The sequence below is a fragment of the Dermacentor andersoni genome, chromosome 3 (assembly GCF_023375885.2).
Source record: "Dermacentor andersoni chromosome 3, qqDerAnde1_hic_scaffold, whole genome shotgun sequence".
NCBI classification, from domain to species: Eukaryota; Metazoa; Arthropoda; class Arachnida; order Ixodida; family Ixodidae; genus Dermacentor; species Dermacentor andersoni.
In genome coordinates, this window is record NC_092816.1 from 163,532,442 (window position 1) to 163,551,358 (window position 18,917).

Here is an 18,917-nt window from a genome sequence, read left to right on the forward strand (position 1 = left end):
AATTGCACCTGGTGTGTTTTGAGCGTTTAACTTAATACCACAGCTTTGGAAGCATGTAAAAGTAGCTGTACACCAGTTCTATGAAAAGAATGTCTTGTTGGACGTCAACACAGTCGTGAACACTTTCTTCATGTTTAAATAGCTTAGTCGTCAGCATATGCAAGGAATAAAAACCATTGTATTGACGGGGAAATGTCATCTTAACAGAAACAAAAGACGATGGCCAAGAAAGCACCCCTGTGGAGCTTGGCTACTGACCAGGTAAAAGTGCTATTCATTGTTGCCAATGGAGCACATTCTATTGCTTAGGCAATTAGGCACCAAAGCAGTGAAGGAAGAAGGAATGTTGATTGGCGTCACCTTCGTAATGAGAACCTCATTGCAAAGGACACCAAATGCTTTACTTAAGTTTAAGTAAAGGGTGCCCAATTGGGGCCCCTACTATGTGCCACGCTGGAAGCATGGGTCATAAAAGTGACTATGTTTGTTGTAGTGGAGCAGGCTGTTACAAAATCATGCTCGCGGTCTGTTAAAATGTATCCTCTATGCCAGCCGTAAACTAAATGTAAGAGAGGAAGCCTACAGCGCTTCAGAGAAGGAATGCGCTTGTTTGGTTTGGGCCGCCCAGAAGTTATCGTGTTACTTGTATGGAGCGAAGTTCATCTTCGAGACCGACCACTGTCCTCTGACGTGGCTCAATCAAATGTCACACAATAATGGTCGCTTGCTCCGATGGAGCCTCACTCTCCAAGAGTACAACTTCTCCGTTAGATATAAAAAGGGAAAGTTGCATAGCAATGCGGATGGTTTGAGCAGGCTAATTTGAATTCTGCGTTTGAGGGTCCCGCCTAAATTTTAGGGTTACTAGTGTTAATTTTTTTGAAGCCAAGAAGATCTCCTCTCATTTAGCAGGATTCTCTCCATGATTGCTGAATTTGTCAGCACGACATTGCTTCAGAAATTGGCATAGCGAAATGCAGCATTTTTTTTTTGTTTCTCCACTTATGTTGTTCTTTTTTTTTTTTTTTGAAGCCTAGCGGGTCTAAGGTGAGAGTCAATGTACGTCATCTCGGCGCAGAGCCGTGTTGTGGGGTTCATTTTGCAGTTGCCTGCCCTTGTTGGATGTTTTGGGGCGGTGACATCAATACACAAGTGGTCGCTGCGAGCCAAGGCATCAATCACCCCCTGACCACCAGCCGTTCTCTTCCTGCCCAGCGGTTGTCAGCGCTAGACAGTCGAGATTTTTCGGGCCATGGAGGTGCTGTTAAGAATGGCCATCTGCGGTGCAAGATTGCCACCCACTTACGACTATAGGCGGCAACATCCCGGCGCTGCTAAGGACGGCGAGCTGCAGTGCAAGATTGCCACCCACTTACGGCAACATACTGGGAGCGTCGCCGCCAACTTCTAGCCACAGTGTGACTAAATCGACTTTGTGACGGGATGAGTTCGGCGGGCCAACTATTGTTCCCAAACTCCCCAACGCGCTACCCGGAACGGCTGCGAGTTCTACGGGGCCCTCTGACGTCGGTTCCGGAGCTTGGAACGTGTGTGCTTGTGTGTGTGCAGACCGTCCTGCGGGGAGGCGGCTAGTTTGTGATGACTAAACGAACGTTCGCCGCCTTGTGTCGCGGGAGGACCGAGTGTTTAAAAACTGCTGTTGTGCGGATGCTCGACACACTTTTCTTAAGCAGTCATGTTGGACTGACATTCTCTCTCAAGCAGTCATGTTAGACTGATGTACTTTCTCAAACAGTCATGTTAGACTGATATAAATACTGTAAATAAACCCATATTCCTCGTTCTCGATGAGAAGGAGTCCTTCCCTTCATCAACGTCCTCAGCGTGGATAAGTTGGACGACGGCATGCGCCAGCTACCTTCGAATTCATGCCGGACTCCAATCTTGACAACAGATCACGAGCGATGGGACTGAGCCCCCAATCCTGACAACCGCTATATATTTAAGTAGGCCCTAGAAGATGCCATCAAAATCCGTGGCGTCACAGCGACCAGGTGCAGGAACTTCAAGGCGGCGTCGCCATCCGTCCTTCGTTCTTTTGCTTTTTCTGGTTTACCAAGCGTCTTATCGTGGTAAGAGTGGTGTTTTTGGTGTCGTAGAAAGGTAATTTATGGATTCAGAACAAATCATTTTTCTCTTTAGTGTCCCTTTAATGTGAAGATCGAAATGACACAACACAAAAAAAGAGGTTGGTAGTTCTGGAGCACCAATAATAATAATAATAATAATAATAATAATAATAATAATATTACTAATAATAATAATAATAATAATAATAATAATAATAATAATATTAATAATAATAATAGTACCAATAAACTTTCATAAGATATGTTTATAACATCAGATACCGCTCCAGTTTAGTTTCGGAATAAATATATTCAATTCTCGTATCCTGGGGCCCTATAACGTAAAACTATTCCAATGTGTTTCTATTCCAATCTCCTGACGTCAAATTTGCGTAACCACCGACGAAAGCACCGGACGGTCATCCACAAGGTTGTCTGTACAGACCAATCAAACACTCTCCTCGTTCATAGGCGGTCACTTTTGTTTGCTTCAAAAACGAATAACATTGCCTACACTGAGGGGCTTGTCGTGTCTAATTGGCTGACAAGAGGCGAGGAGAACGCTCAAGTGGAGAGGGATCCGCTGGGGCAGAGCCAGTGCACTGAAAATCGATAACCGGATGAAGAGGGTGGTGCCGGCGTCTGCGATTGGTCGGCTTTCCCTTACTTAGTTTGCGGTGGCTGGTCGAAAATCGCGGCGGCATGCTACGGAAGCTTAAGAATGACGCTAAAACTGACCCTCAGCAATGAAGAGTTGGCAGAATGAGGTGGTGAACGTGCCGAAAGTGCTCTGAAACGTTACACGGCCATGCAAGAAGTTTTATTATACGCAAATACACCCATGCTCTCCGGCAGGTGCGAGTAGCCAGCGTCTCGGCGATCGGCGGCAGCCACTTTTTATTCCTTTCGGAATGGGGCAGCCTGCGGCTATTCCGAAGAAAATTCAGTTTTGTTCGGCATATTAATGCATCTTTATCGCGCACACGTCACTTTGACGTGGTGAGTTTGTGCGGTTCTGTGTCGTCGCGTGACAGGCAGGTGAAGTGGGTGCAGCCCGAAATCTTTTTACCAATAGCCGAGGGCTAATTGCGAAAAGGGGTCCAATCAGAAATAACTGTGTTTCTTTTTTCTGTCAAATCATGCATAATCAGTGTGTACACATCATATCCGATGGGGAGCTATCGCGGTTTTCGTGACGTCGCGTGACAGACAGGTGAAGTGGGGGTGGTCGAAAAAACTTTTTGACCAATCGTTGAGGGCTGATAGCAGAATTGGAATACAAAAGTTTGGAATAGTTTTACGTTATAGCGGCCCTGGTCTGATATATAAGCAATACCTGGAAAGCCCTTATTAATCATTTCAGCACCTGGCAACACAGGCAACAGAAACTTGCACATACATTTCATGGTTAGATGGGAACTGGGAAGCCGAATTCTTACTACTGTGCTATGAAAGCCAATGTTACTGCATGCCCTACTTGTTGTTTTCTTAAATGCTATGTACGCACAATATGTACACCTTTAACATGCCGCTGCAAATGAACCCGACTTTCCTTTTTTTTTGTATTTGTTGTAATTTTATCAGAGTTGAGTTTCTGTATCAGTGCTTTGAAGTTTTTGTATATGCGGTCGACCGTTGTGCCGCGCTGAAATTTAATCCTCTATGAGTGAAAGGCTACGGGATGCAATGGTTAAGCGCAGTCTTTGAATATTGTTGCTTTACTATAGATATTTTTTATTCTCTTTTCTCATTGTGCCAGTGATCTATTACGTTTATTACGAGCATCAGTTTGTCGATAGACGTCTTTTCTAGCTGCCCGTTTGTTTTTGCTAACCTGCAGTAACGTTCGGCCGATAATATATCATGTCAATCGTGTTCCCGCACTAGAGTCCTTTTTAACGGACTCGAATTCTCGTCAAGTGAACTTGATTGCAGTTTTCTGTGCGAGCCAGTGCCACCTCTGACATTATACAAACTCAGCAAAATAAGTCCCTTTCTCATAATAGCTGCACAATGGGGACGCCTTTGAGACAAAACTAAATAGCGACAAAAGGAAGATATCCAGACAAAAGGAAACGCAGAGTGGGCGCTTTCTTCCTTTTTTTTTCTTTCTTTTTACCCTCCCCGGCCAGACAGCGTGCTTGCGTTCAGCCCCCTCTGCTCTTCGGAGCCGATAGGACCCGAACGGTGACCGCCCGGCGCCGGTTTCAAAATACGGGAAGGCGCCAAAGCGCTGGCGATTTAACTTATCTCGCCCACAGCGCTCGTTCGTCTGCGAACGAAGAGGACCGGGTCGGTATCGCGCGCGACCGTAGTAGGGGAAACGACATAAGGCTTGCGTCCGGCGTGATTCCGCACAGCTCCTAACAGAGCCTCTGTAGGGCGCCGGAAAGCGGACACAGCGAGTAATAGGCACCGAACAAGGCTGTCGTTCTTACGTCCGCGAGGTCGTCAACTCGAATCTGCTCTTACATCATTCTTTCATAACTGCGAGACCCTGCACTTTTTAGCGGCGTGTGTCTGTGTAACGTCAGTGTACATCGCGCGAGCTTCGGTGGATTCGGTGTACCCGCGTCGTTAATTTGAGGCGCTTATGAATATGGGCGCCCTCAGGGAAACGGTGTCAACGAAAGCATTCCTGCTTGCATCGCTCGTGCTTGTCGTTCTCGGCGCAAGTTCAACTGGGCAAGTCCTGGCTGCGTCTGTGCAGGCTCGACCGGCCTCGGCGACCGGTGAGTGATGCCGGCAAGAATCACGGAACTCGCGCTTAAATGCATACGCACGGGTACGCGCGCTGGTGGGTTGGAACAGCTGTAACTCTCGTTTAGAGCACGTGCTTCGCAGGGTGCGGGTAGGATATGTTAGCCTCTTTCATTTACCCGCATCAGTGAGGGAATAACAATATAATACCGAGTATTCAAAAAAATATTACGGGGCAGGGCAACTTGGCAACTTTTCTATCCCTATGTGGAGAACTGGTAATCAATGTGACATTTTCTATCTGAGTTAAGGCTTCAAAATTGATTCGCGTGCCGCATGAAGACGCAAAATGTACCGGTGCTTCGTTATTACACAAGAAAAAAGTGTAGGGAACCATTTTGGGGGATACATGCTAAGTGAAAGTGTTATTGCTGTGTATTTCAGGTTTACACAAGGATTGTAGTGTACCGCATATTCTGTAATGGGAGTTTGTTATTTATTAGGGCGAAAACATTAAGTGGCTCGTTGCAATGGCTCATACCCGAGAAAAGCGGCGACTAGTCTAGTGATGCAAAAAATCAGTGAAGCAAAAAAGATCCTGACCACGAATGGCCCATAGCCACATAAGCAAGCAAAGCTGCAATGGCTGAACATGAATAAACGAAAGAAAGAACGAAAGAAAGAAGAAATAGCGAAAGAAAGACGGAAAGAAAGAGAGAATGAACGAAAGAATGAAAGAACCTCTAGGTAGTGCATTAGATGCTCGTATGTGTCGTTGAGGAGGTCCACCTATAGCGCCATACGTTTCCTTCGCACTGCAGCTCGTTATGTATTGCAAGACGTCTGACCTCTCCTATAGCATAACTTGATGCATTGCCACGTGTGCAGCCGGCTTTCTCCTTCACGTTCTACGGGAGTGTAACACGCTTCCGAAACTTTTCTTATTTATCGGTATAGCATGCGTATTAGAACTACGCAATACTGATCGGGTGCATTATTCCATATAACTGCTACAGTGTGGGGTTGCAGACAAATACATGCCAACCGCAACAACGAAACGCAACAAACTCCACCCAAACGAGGAACTCTATCACAATATAACCTCAGGCTGGTCGATTATAGACAGGGAAGTAAGAAAACAAATATACAAAAATCTTGCGAAATACGCAAATAAATTATAACTATGAATAACAGAACACCTTGAACATAGTGATAAAAGAAAAGAAATGTTTCCAGCGTAACTGAAGGATCTTGCGAATTAGACGACTAGGTGTTTCGTTATATATACAAGCCTGCGTCCGTAAACAGTGACACGCCGATAAATTTATCAATGCTGCTTTGGAACGGTGAATATCTTGTTAATGCGCGTCTCAGATAACACCGAGTTTGCACGTTGCTGCTGAGCGGAACTTGACATTAACTACAAGGTGTTTTGCCGTTGCAAGTATTAAGAGGCCTGGTCTACTCAGCGTCGCTGTTGTTCGACACGTGCTAAACAGGGCTGTCGCGCTCAGCGTCCCGCACTTGCTCAGGCGTGCGCCAAAGATCGAATTTCCGCTTCCACGCTTGAGTGAGAGGAAACAAGCTAAAGGAGAGGCTTAATTTTTTATTAAGAACCCTATAATACGAGCCGACAATACAGTGAGTGAAGTATAGCGGTATTTTTTTTTCTTAATACATCAAATTACAGATGCTGCGTGTGTTTGCCATAAGCTTCATAATTCTTTTATAAGACGAAGGGGAAAATGAAGTAGCAGATAACACAACTTGCATTTGGTCGGAGCAGCACTCACAACCACTGCCATTTCTCGATGTCCGCCCAATTCGGTTACGTAGGCCATTCCCCCATTTAATTCCATTGAACACTTCTCTACACGCAATAAACACAGCTCTGGGAGTGTTTCTCAAAAAAAAAAAAAAAAAAGCCGGAGCTCCATGTTAGGTAGCCTCAAGTAGGCCCCAGAGATGGTGTTAATGATGCAAAAGCCAACACCAGCCGCGATAGCTTAGTGACAGTTTTAGGTTGCACTGTTTAGCTCGAGAGGTCGAGGGTTCAATCCCGGCCGTGGTGGCTGCACTTCGAGTAGGGGGAAAAATGCTTTTGAGCTTAGATATAGGTGCCCATTAAAGAACCCCAGGTGCTCCCAATAAATCAGGAGTACTCCACTACAGCGGGCCTCCGATCAGATTGTGGCTTTGGCACGTAAAATGCCGGAATTAATTTTGTTTTCCCAATGGAAACCAAAATCAACATCTGGCTTTGATACTCGTGTGTCCAATTACGCGGACTTAAATCTCGCAGCGGTGCAATTACCCTGTCCTGAGGGAACACGTGTCCTCTTATTGCATGACACAGTCCAGTCGGATGGGGATCCCGATTATTTTCCTGCTCTTCTGAGAAGCTGACTAGATTACTCGAAGCGGTGCCCTGCTCTAAAAAAAAATGCTGTGGCTTAGCTAAGGTTAAGCCCAGGATGCGAAGCATACTAGCCTTTATTTTAGTTGTTGAACCACTGTTTAGCCTGGTGAACTGCTGTTGCTTGGCTATATTATGCGTTGCATATTGCAATCACTCAGTTCAGCCCTTGGGCGCGGCCGGGCAGCCACCGTTGACCTTTAGCGCAACCACGTGACGTGACGTCACGACAGCCGGAGGAAAAGCTGGGCCCCAACTCGCGCAATATGCAACGCATTCTTGGCTTAACCAAGCTAAGCCTGGCCATTTTTTTGGTTCGGCTAGACGAAGAAACAACTCATGCAGGCGAGCGCACGAGCTGAGACCCGGCTATGTAGCTACGCGGCCGCAAGCGAGCGCACGAGTTGAGCCTCCGCTCTTGCAGCTGTTATGACGTCATATGGTAGCTACGCGGCCGCGCGCGGCGCAGCAAGGAAGAGCGTGGTTGTGCGGCTAGTATGCTTCGCATAAAAACAAAGGAAGATAGATAAATATTTCACACAGCACGTGCATTCGTGGTGGCGCCGACCGGGGAAGGGCGACTGCCCTTAATGTCTATCCTCGTGAACCATGAAACGTAAATCATTTCGGACGGAAGATCGCTGTCTCTGCGCTCTACTGACTTGCTTGTGCCTCCGTACACTTTGAGTCTCGGAACGTGCCATTTAGTGCCGAATGATTGCATGATGCGAGCGCAGGAGAGATCAGGGACAGGCACTCGTTTGAGTCTTTTGTTGCGCTTCTATTACACAATGAATTGTTGGAGACAACTGGAATAACCGATATCGCCAGCGCTACTTATCAGCTGCGCGCACGTGATGATACCGAAATGTGGGAGAGATAACAAACTATTGCACTGTGAAAAACACACGAATAGCCTAGAGGAGACATTGCCCATAACACGTTAGATATATTTCTGCAATAATCTCGGTCCTCCATCGCTGCACTTTTAGCGCTAATGCCATTGGTGAAAGAAATAGGTAAAACACGGGTAAGCAGACAAGTATTAAATGGTTGTGTGGTCTTCGTCACTACACCGCAGTGGAACACTTTTACGGTGACCTTGAAATGGTTGACATTATTCAATGTTTAGGAGTAAGCGGCCTTGTTTCTCACCAAATAATGCTAATACGTAAAGTATCATATGTAAAAATCCCCCTGTGAGATTAACAGTACCCAGGAATGAATAGACAATTATAGATATTGATAAAATGGGGCAATAAATGTTGTGATGCCTGAAGCGTACAGCAGTCTGAGTAAATATTAATCGAGCCAAAAATACGATAGTGCTGTGCCCAGCTGGGCGTTAAGACATGCATAACACAACTACGGGCTACCAAGGTAATTTTGCATTGCACTTGAATATAATGGCATGGATACTACCTCCACACCTACAGGATTGAACAAAACATCGAATCGTGCTCGTATCTGAAACCTATGTTCTGTAAATATTGTCACAGTCGGTAATGTGTGAAGAAAAGGACTATGATGGTGGCCTGAGAGACGACAAGGAAGAGGGTAGTTTTTTATCGCTGCTCTACGCTTGTTGGCCCAGCCATTAAAAGCCATCAGTAAATAGACGCACGCTTCTTCCTTCCCGTAACATCATTGGTGGACGTGCGGGGTAATCACTTGCGCAAGACGGAGCTCCGCAGCGGACGTAACCTGGCCACCACGTCATCTGAAGGAGAGAGTTCAACCACGGCGCCGTCGTCGCCACCGACGGTCAACCTGGCCCAGCCTCGCGACCCTGTCATGTTTTCCGGGATCGACAACGTTGACGTCGATGACTGGTTGCAGAAATACGAACGAGTCAGCGCACACAACAGGTGGGACAACACGCTTATGCTGGCCAATATAATATTCTACCTCAAGAAAACGGCACGGGTCTGGTTCGAAACACACGAAGAAGAGACAATGAGTTGGGACCAGTGCAAGCAGAAGCTTAGAGATTTGTTCGGCAAGCCCGTCGGCCGCCAACGTGCTGCGAAGAAGGACCTTGGGACCCGCGTACAGACGTCCACTGAATCTTACGTTGCGTATATCCAGGACGTCCTCGCCCTTTGCTGCTAAGTGGATAACAATATGGCAGAGGCAGACAAGGTCAGCCACGTTTTAAAAGGCATCGCGGACGACGCGTTTAATCTGCTTGTTTACAAGAACGTAACAAGGGTCAATGAGATCATTAACGAATGTCGCCGCTTTGAAGACGCGAAGAGTCGCCACATAGTTCAACAGTTTACGAGGCTACCCAATACTGCAGCTTCATCGTCGTTCGAAGACATTTGTCCACCGCGTGAGCCCACCTCCTGCGAGAACGTCGTACGTATCGTTCGGCGAGAAATCGAAGCAGCGTCTCCTGCCACGCCAGTGACGCAGCGCCTTCACGATTCCAGGCCGCTTGTGGCTCTCATTCAGTTGGTAATTCGCCAAGAACTGGCCAATGTGGGTCTTCCGTTCGTCTGCTGCCTCTGCCCCTGTTCACCGGAGCCAATACGGTCCATATCCGGGCTATCGCAACGCGGCCGAATGGCGCACACATGACGATAGACCCATCTGCTTTTACTGTGGACGTGTGGGACACATCTCTTGCCACTGTCGAAGTTCCTGGCCAGCCCACTCTCGTCCAAGCTTTCCCGCCTACCGCCGCTCCCCACTGAATCCTTGCCCTCCATCACTCTCCACCGAGGTTGAAGACGCTCCTGACAACGCTCGAGCCACCGTGACCAGCCGCCCGCCATCCCCACATAGTCGCCCCTCCCGTTCGCCCCAGCATCGTTGCTCTCCATCCCCAGCTTACTGTTGCCGCTCTCCGACGGGAAACTAACTGGGGCAGCCCCTGGTGGTGGCGCTGCTCTAGAACCCCGGCCTGAAATTCCTCTGTTGACCCTGCCTACTAATCGGAACCTTCTGGACGTGGACGTGGATGGTTTGCCCGTTACAGCACTCATCGACACTGGAGCCCAAATTTCCATCATGAGTGCGGTGCTTCGAACGCGCTTGAAGAAAGTACTGACTCCTGCTCCGAATCGACCGCTCCAAGTCGCCGACGGTGGAACTCCGGTTGTGCTTGGAATGTGTACTGCTCGTGTCAGTGTCGCCGGTCGCCACACGTCCCTTTTGTTTAGTGTGCTCGAACGTTGCCCTCACAATGTGATCCTCGGACTCGACTTTCTGGCCGCCCATTCTGCTCTGATTGACTGTTCCGCCGGCGCTGTACAACTTGACCTACCCCTACCTGTTCCCGTTGACCTTCCTGCTCAAGCCCCAACTCAGCTTTGTTCCGCGGATTTTATACGCCTGTCATCTCTCGCAGCAACCTGCATCCCTGTCTTAGCCTACCCACCTGTACCTGACGGAGACTACGTCCTTACTCCCGCGACTTCAGTCCTGCTTTCTCACAATGTCTCCTTTCCGCACACCATCGTTTCTGTTGCGGACAATCAGACATGTCTTCCCATCCTAAATTTCGGACAGTGCCCACAAGTAGTTCCTCGAGGCATGTCTTTTCCCACATTTCGGCGCACGAGTGCCACATTTCCGCTCTATCTGTTGCGCCGTCTTCGACCAATGCTCATTCTGCGCGTTCTACATCAGCCCCGACCGACGACTTTACAAAGATGATTGCACCGGACCTCTCAACCCAACAAGCCGCAGAGCTCCGTTGCCTCCTCGAGTCCTACTCCGACATTTTAGACCTGAACGATCGCCCTTTGTGTCAAACTACGGTCGTGAAGCATCGTATAAATACCGGCGATGCAGCACCTGTTCGCCGACGCCCATACCGGGTGTCGCCTTCTGAGCGACAAGTTATCCAGAGCGAGGTTGACAAGATGCTTGCCAAAGGGATTATTGAACACTCTTCCAGTCCGTGGGCGTCCCCTGTTGTTCTCGTCAAAAAGAAGGATAACAGCTGGAGATTCTGCGTTGACTATCGTCATCTAAACACGATCACCAAGAAAGATGTATATCCACTTCCCCGCATTGACGATGCTCTGGATTGTCTCCACGGTGCCACTTATTTTTCATCTATAGACCTTCGCTCTGGATATTGGCAAATTGCCGTGGATGAAATGGACCGTGAAAAGACCGCATTCATCACACCAGACGGCCTATATCAGTTCCGGGTAATGCCTTTTGGCTTGTGCAATGCCCCGGTGACCTTTGAACGGATGATGGACATGCTCTTGCGTGGTTTGAAATGGTCCATCTGTTTGTGCTACTTGGATGACGTCATCGTATTCTCTTCAACTTTTGCGACTCAACTTGAAAGACTTTCATCTGTTCTTTCTGTTTTTCGCACCGCTGGTTTGCAGCTCAACTCATCCAAGTGCCAGTTCCGTCACCGCCAAATAACCATGCTCGGACACCTCGTCGATTCGTCAGGCATTCGCCACGACCCCGATAAAGTTCATGCTGTGCAGAATTTCCCCGTACCAACTTGTGCCAAAGATGTTCGCAGCTTTATTGGCCTTAGCTCATACTTCCTTAGGTTTGTGGAAAATTTCGCCCATGTTGCCCGTCCCCTGAGTGACCTCCTGAAGAAAGACGTTCCTTTCTGTTGGGGCTCTGAACAAGCGTCTGCTTTCTCGCCACTCATCACGCTGCTCACCACACCTCCTGTTCTCGCCCATTTTGACGCCTCCGCTCCGACAGAAATCTGCACTGACGCTAGTGGCTACGGCATCGGCGCAGTTTTAGCTCAACGCCAATGTCGGCACGACCGCGTCATCGCCTACGCCAGCCGCCTCCTCTCTCCCGCAGAGCGCAATTACTCGATTACTGAGCGCGAGTGTCTCGCCCTCACTTGGGTGGTGGGCAAGTTCAGACCCTATATAGATGGTCGGCCATTTACAGTTACAACCGACCACCACGCCCTTTGTTGGCTTTCCTCCCTCAAGGATCCCACCGGACGCCTCGGTCGCTGGGCCCTACGGCTGCAGGAATACCCATACACTGTGGTCTACAAGCCGGGTCGTCTACATCAGGACGTCGACTGCCTGTCTCGTCATCACGTCGATGTACCGGACGGCTTAGTGGATGTCGCACCGATCTGCGTTATTTCGCTCTCTGCCTTGCAAGACATTGGCGCTGAACAACCACGCGATGAGTCGTTACGCCCCATTATCGAACGCCTGATCTATGATCCGTCTGACCTATCCCTTCACATGTTCGTACTACAAAATGGCATCCTGTATCGCTGCAACATGCGCCCAGACGGGCCCGAGCTCCTAACATCATTCCGTCTCATCTGCGACAGATTGTACTGCAGCAACTGCACGACGTTCCCACCGCTGAACACCTTGGCGTTACGCGGACCTATGACCGAATTCGGCGACGGTTTTTCTGGCCCGTCTCAACCGCTCCGTTCGGCGCTATGTTGCCGCGTGTGAGTCGTGTCAACGCCGGAAAAGACCAGCTGTGCCTCCTGTCAGACTGCTGCAGCCTTTGGATATACCGGTGGACCCTTTTTTTCGCGTTGGCGTTGATCTTCTCGGACTATTCCCTATATCGAATGACGGAAATAGGTGGATTGCCGTCGCTACGGGCTATACAACTCGCTATGCCATTACTAGAGCCCTACCCACCAGCTGCGCTACAGCCGTCGCTGATTTCTTGCTTCTCGACGTTATCTTGCACTACGGTGCACCTCGTCAACTTCTCACCGATCGTGGCAGATACTTTCTTTCCAAAGTCATAGACGACGTACTTCGATCATGTGCTACTAAACACAAACTTACTACCGCTTACCATCCTCAAACTAACGGTCTTACCGAACGCCTGAACCGCACATTAACTGACATGCTAGCAATGTATGTTTCCTCCGATCATCCCGACTGGGATATTGCTCTACCATCTGTCACGTTCGCCTACAATTCCTCGCGCCACGACACAGCTGGCTATTCCCCCTTCTATCTCCTCTTCGGCCGTGAGCCAACTTTGCGTTTCGAGACACTCCTCTCGACCAGGCTCGACTCGCCGACAGAGTACACTCGGGATGTCATAACCACAGCGACCCAAGCACGACAGATTGCCCGCATTCGTCTTTCTGCTTCACAGACACGCCAGAAGGCCCTTACGACCAGTGCCATCATGACGTGCATTACGAACCAGGTGCTCTTGGGCTAGTCTGGTATCCAACTCGGCCTGTTGGTCTTTCGGAGAAATTCCACTCGCTATACTATGGCCCTTACCGCATCATTCGCCAGGTAACCCCTGTCACATTTGAAGTGTCTCCGCTGGATGCCACGGTGCCTTCACCTCTCTCTGACATCATCCACGTCAGCCGTGTGAAACCTTACCTTTCTCGGACAGATGAGCCGCACCGATAAGGTGCTTTTTCCGACGGGGGTGATGTCACAGTCGGTAATGTGTGAAGAAGAGGACTATGACGGTGGCCTGAGAGACGACGAGGAAGACGGTAGTTTTTTATCGCTGCTCTACGCTTGCTGGCCCAGTCATCTGTAAATAGAGGCACGCTTCTTCCTTCCCGTAACAATATTGTTTCTTGTCTGTAAAAATGTGAGCCCAGTATAGAACGTATATTGCTCAAAGCGTACTTTTCAACCACCAGAGGAAGCCTATCAACCAGAATTAAAATGCACGACCCAGAACAGCCACCACATTATCCTAACCTGTCTTTGTGCTGGCGGACTTTAAAGAGAGGCTTTCTTTGCATTTTTTTAGGAACTTGACTTCCGTAGCCGTTTCCTCGCTGGATATTCTTGTGAATGCATGCAGTAAACTTGGGACACTGGCTATGAATAGTCTTGCCGAGTAAAAACTTGCGTCATTGAACTCATGCCCGAAAGACAACTCGATGCTGGCCACTACTTGGCCCTGCAGAAAATTTGGATCACTGGTTATGGGAGCCACTGAGTGTGCACCCAAACCGACAAATTCGGCACTGGGCATATGCAAGTTGATTTGTGCCCAATCTTGGTCGATGCCCCAAAAGCATGTGGCTCTGTGACACAAGGCATACCAAGGAACCATCATCATCTTCAGCCTGGTTACGCCCACGGCAGGGCAAAAGCCTCTCCCATACTTCAACTACCCGGGTCATGTACTAATTGTGGCCATGTTGTCCCTGCAACCTTCTTGATGTCATCCGCCCGCCTAACTTTCTGCCGCCCCCTGCTACGCTTCCCTTCCCTTGGAATCCAGTCCGTAACCTTTAACGACCATCGGAAATCTTCCCTCCTCATTACATGTCCTGCTCATGCCCATTTATCTTTTTTTATTTCAACTAAGATGTCATTAACCGCGTTTGTTCCCCCACCCAATCTGTTCTTTTCTTATCCCTTAACACTACACCCATCATTCTTCTTTCCATAGCTCGTTGCGTCATCCTCAATTTAGGCAGAATCCTTTTCGTCAGCCTCCAGGTTTCTGCCCCATACGTGAGTACTGGTAAGACACAGCTGTTATATATTTTTCTCTTGAGGGATAATGGCAATCTGCTGTTCATGATCTGAAAATGCCTGCCAAAACGCACCCCAGCCCATTCTTTTTCTTCTGGTTATTTCAGTCTAATGATCCGGATCCATGGTCACTACGTGCCCAAAGTAGATGTATTCCCTTACCACTTCCAGTGCCTCTCTACCTATCGTAAACTGCTGTTCTCTTCCTAGACTGTTAAACATTCATTTAGTTTTCTGCAGATTAATTTTTGGACCCACCCTTCGGCTTTCCCTCTCCAGGTCAGTGAGCATGCATTGCAATTGGTACCCTGAGTTACTAAGCAAGGCAATACCATCAGCGAATCGCATGTTACTAAGGTATTCTCCATTAACTCTTATCCCCACTTCTTCTCAATCCATGTCTCTGAATACCTCCTGAAAACACGCTGTGAATAGCATTGGAGAGATCGTATCTTCCTTTCTTTATTTGGATTTTGTTGCTTTCTTTATGGAGGACTATGGTGGCTGTGGAGCCGCTATAGATGTATTTCAGTATTTTTACATATGGCTCGTCTACACACTGATTCCGTAATGCATCCATGACTGCTGAGGTTTCGACTGAATCAAACTTTTTCGTAATCAATGAAAGCTATATATAAGGGTTGGTTATATTCAGCACATTTCTCTATAACCTGATTGATAGTGTAGATATTGTCTATTGTTGACTAGCCTTTACGGAATCCTGCCTAGTCCTTTGGTTGACAGAAGTCTAAGGTGTTCCTGATTCTATTTGCGATTACCTTAGTAAATACTTTGTAGGTAATGGACAGTAAGCTAATCGGTCTTAATTTTTCAAGTCTTTGGCGTCCTCTTTCTTATGGATTAGGATTATGTTAGCGTTCCTTCAAGATTCCGGTACGTTCTAGGTCATGAGGCATTGGGTATTTAGGGTGGCCAGTCTTTCTAGAACAATGTTCCCACCATCCTTCAACAAATCTGCTGTTACCTGATCCTCCCCAGCTGCCTTCCCCCTTTGCATAGCTCCCAAGGCATTCTTTACTTCTTCCGGTGTTACTTGTGAGATTTCAAATTCCTCTAGACTATTCTCTCTCACATTATCATCGTGGGTGCTACAGGTACTCTATAAAGCTCTATAGAACTCCTCGGCCACATGAATTATCTCATCCATAATAGTAACGGTATTGCAGGCTTTGTCTCTTAACGCATACATCTGATTCTTGCCTATTCCTAGTTTCTTCTGCACTGCTTTTAGGCTTCCTCCTTTCCTGAGTGCATATTCAATTCTATCCATATTATACTTCCTTAAGTCAGCTGTCTTACGCTTGTTCATTTACTTAGAACTGCTGCCAGTTCTATTCTAGCTGTAGGGTTAGAGGCTTTCATACATTGGCGTTTCTTGATCAGATCTTTCTTCTCCTGCGATAGCTTACTGGTATCCTGTCTAACGGAGTTACTACCGACTTCTATTGCACACTCCTTAATGATGCCCATAAGATTGTCGTTCATTGCTTCAACACTAAGGTCCTCTTCCTGAGTTAAAGCCGAATACCTGTTATGTAGCCTGATCCGGAATTCCTCTAGTTTCCCTCTTACCGCTATCTCATTGATTGGCTTCTTATGTACCAGTTTCTTCCGTTCCCTCCTCAAGTCTAGGCTAATTCGAGTTCTTACCATCCTGTGGTCACTGCAGCGCACCTTGCCGAGCACGTCCACATCTTGTATGATGCCAGGGTTAGCGCAAAGTATCAAGTGTTTTTCATTGCTAGTCTCGCCATTTGGGCTCCTCCACGTCCATTTTCGGCTAACCCGCTTACGGAAGAAGGTATTAATTATCCGCATAATATTTTGTTCTGCAAATTCTACTAATAACTCTCCCCTGCTATTCCTAGAGCCTATGCCATATTCCCCCACTGACTTGTCTCCAGCCTGCTTCTTGCCTACCTTGGAATTGAAGTCGTCCATCAGTATGGTGTTTTTTGTTTTGACTTTACCCATCGCCGATTCCACGTCTTCATAAAAGCTTTCGACTTTCTGGTCATTATGACTGGATGTAGGGGCGTAGACCTGTATTACCTTCAGTTTGTACCTCTTATTAAGTTTCACGACAAGACCTGCGCCCCTCTCGTTAATGCTATAGAATTCCTGCATGTTACCACCTATATCCTTATTAATCAGGAATCCGACTCCTAGTTCTCGTCTCTCCACTAAGCCCCGGTAGCACAGGACGTGCCGGCTTTTTAGCACTGCATATGCTTCTTTTGTCCTAACCTCACTGAGCCCTATTATATCCTATTTACTACCCTCTAATTCCTCCAATAACACTGCTAGACTCGCCTCACTAGATAACGTTCTAACGTTAAACGTTGCCAGGCTCAGTTTACAATGGCGGGCTGTCTGGAGCCAGGGATTCTTAGCACCCTCTGCTGCTTCACAGATCTGACCGCCGCCGTGGTCAGTTGCTTCGCGGCTGCTGAGGACTGAGGGCCGGGGTTTGATTTTTGTATTTACATAGGAGGTTGTGGTCAAGTACTGCACCAGGCTGGCCAATCCTGCTCTGGTGAGAGAGTGCATCACCGGTTCTGGTCACCGGGATCAGGCCGCACTCCAGGCCTGTTTCTGCAATTTTCTGAACGCACGGTTTCTTTTCCAGTGGAAAATTGCGCGGTACCGGGATTCGAAACACGGTCCTCTTGCACGCGGGGTGGATACTCTACCGCCACCGCAGGAGTTGCACGCCTCATTTAACCTACAGTGGTGCCTTCTTTGATCAGTAAAGGTGGACCAATCTGAGCTCGGTTAAACCGCACAGATGACACTCAACTGGAGAAACCTGGTACTTGTGACCTGCACATGTGTGGCCATACATAATAACAGTATCAAGGCATAAATATATGTAAATAAATGTCGTACTTCTCATCAACGTTCTTCCCTAGACGCGAGTCATACGTCGCCTTCGTTATCGCGTATCAGACAGCTGATGGCTACAGGGTGAAACGTTGCGCTCGTTCTTGTTCGCTATTGCGGCAACCTGGCTTACTGAAACAAGCTTCGCGTCATTCACATTCCAGCATTGGGTTGTATCTGCATGTTTCCTTAGAATTAACTAAAGAGCGCCGCACGTTGCGGGAATTTTTTTACTTGCCAACTTTGTGTTTCGCCCACCAGACTGCGGCATCACTCATAGCCTGCAGTGCAACTCTGTCACGTTAAACACCGGCAACTTAGGCAAATTGCAAACACCCATTCAGGCAGTTTGTGAAGAAGACTTCCGTGCGGGGGCTGAAGAGCCTCGTGTTCGTGTCGAAATATTTTAGCCACCGTAGCGTGATTTCTTACCCTTTGTTCTGCTTTAAGGTATACATACATTTAATGCCACAGATAGGTACGTACATTCGAAAGCCACAAAAAATGTTGCACATTGTTCCGGAAAGGCGACAAAACGCTGGGCCCTACTATTAAAAGTATGCATACTTCAGCGGTTCCTTTGGCTTCGAAGTTCGCCGAGTGCAACAACTGCAGACTCTCACAGCGGGTATCATCATATTCGGAAAAATAAATTCTTATTTTTGTGCAATCTTACAACGCCGTACTCGTCCGAAATGCATGGGCAGACGCCACCAATATCAGTGTCTTGTGCAGCGGCAAACCCACGTAAATCACTAAGGCTTCGTCATAGCGGGATGGTTAGAACATCCATCTGCCAACTGCAGATTCCCGCAGGGAGATTAGTTCGAATATTAGTCGTGGTTGTGAGCAGTTTCGATTTGCTTCGCTTTCTGGAGAGCTAAAGGAAAAGACGAGGCGGTAACCTAACGACCGCCCTCGGTGAAACCAAATAACGGACATAGCATCGTGCTCTTGACCATTGCCGCAATGGAAGTTCAAAGCCTAGAACTCTCCCATTAGCATATGCCAGGTTATTGCAATGACGAGCAGCATTATTCGCGAATGTGGACCGCCAGTGGCTAAAGGCTGGTACGAAGAAAAGCTTGGTGAATTCTGTGCCTGAGGTCGAATTGGCAAAGCTTTTCTTTCACAACACTTTATTCAAAACACCTTACAGGCCTGAAGAATGGGCATTGCGTGAAGGAAAAAAAAATTTACACAGTATAAAGAGCAAACAAATATACGAAATTATACAATTATACAATGCTTTGTTAATAATAATACAGCGAAGAGTCAAGTTTACACAAACTCTAAATTGCAAGTTTTTTCTAAAGTAAGAAATGAATGTTTATGTCATGACGG

At 47.7% G+C, this 18,917-nt stretch overlaps 1 protein-coding gene across 3 annotated transcripts in view; it reads left to right on the plus strand.

The window, feature by feature from the left end:
• The first annotated feature begins 3,662 nt into the window (after positions 1-3,662).
• The window catches only part of LOC126524524 (chymotrypsin-like protease CTRL-1), a 48,327-nt gene continuing 33,072 nt past the window's right edge, over positions 3,663-18,917 (plus strand). For 2 of the 3 annotated variants that reach the window (XM_050172826.3, XM_050172827.3), the window contains exon 1: positions 3,664-4,822. In XM_050172826.3, the coding sequence (XP_050028783.2) occupies positions 4,684-4,822 (139 nt within the window). In that variant the 5' untranslated portion in view covers positions 3,664-4,683. Of the gene's footprint in view, positions 4,823-18,917 lie in introns of all 3 variants that reach the window. The other variant, XM_050172825.3, reaches the window with a different exon arrangement.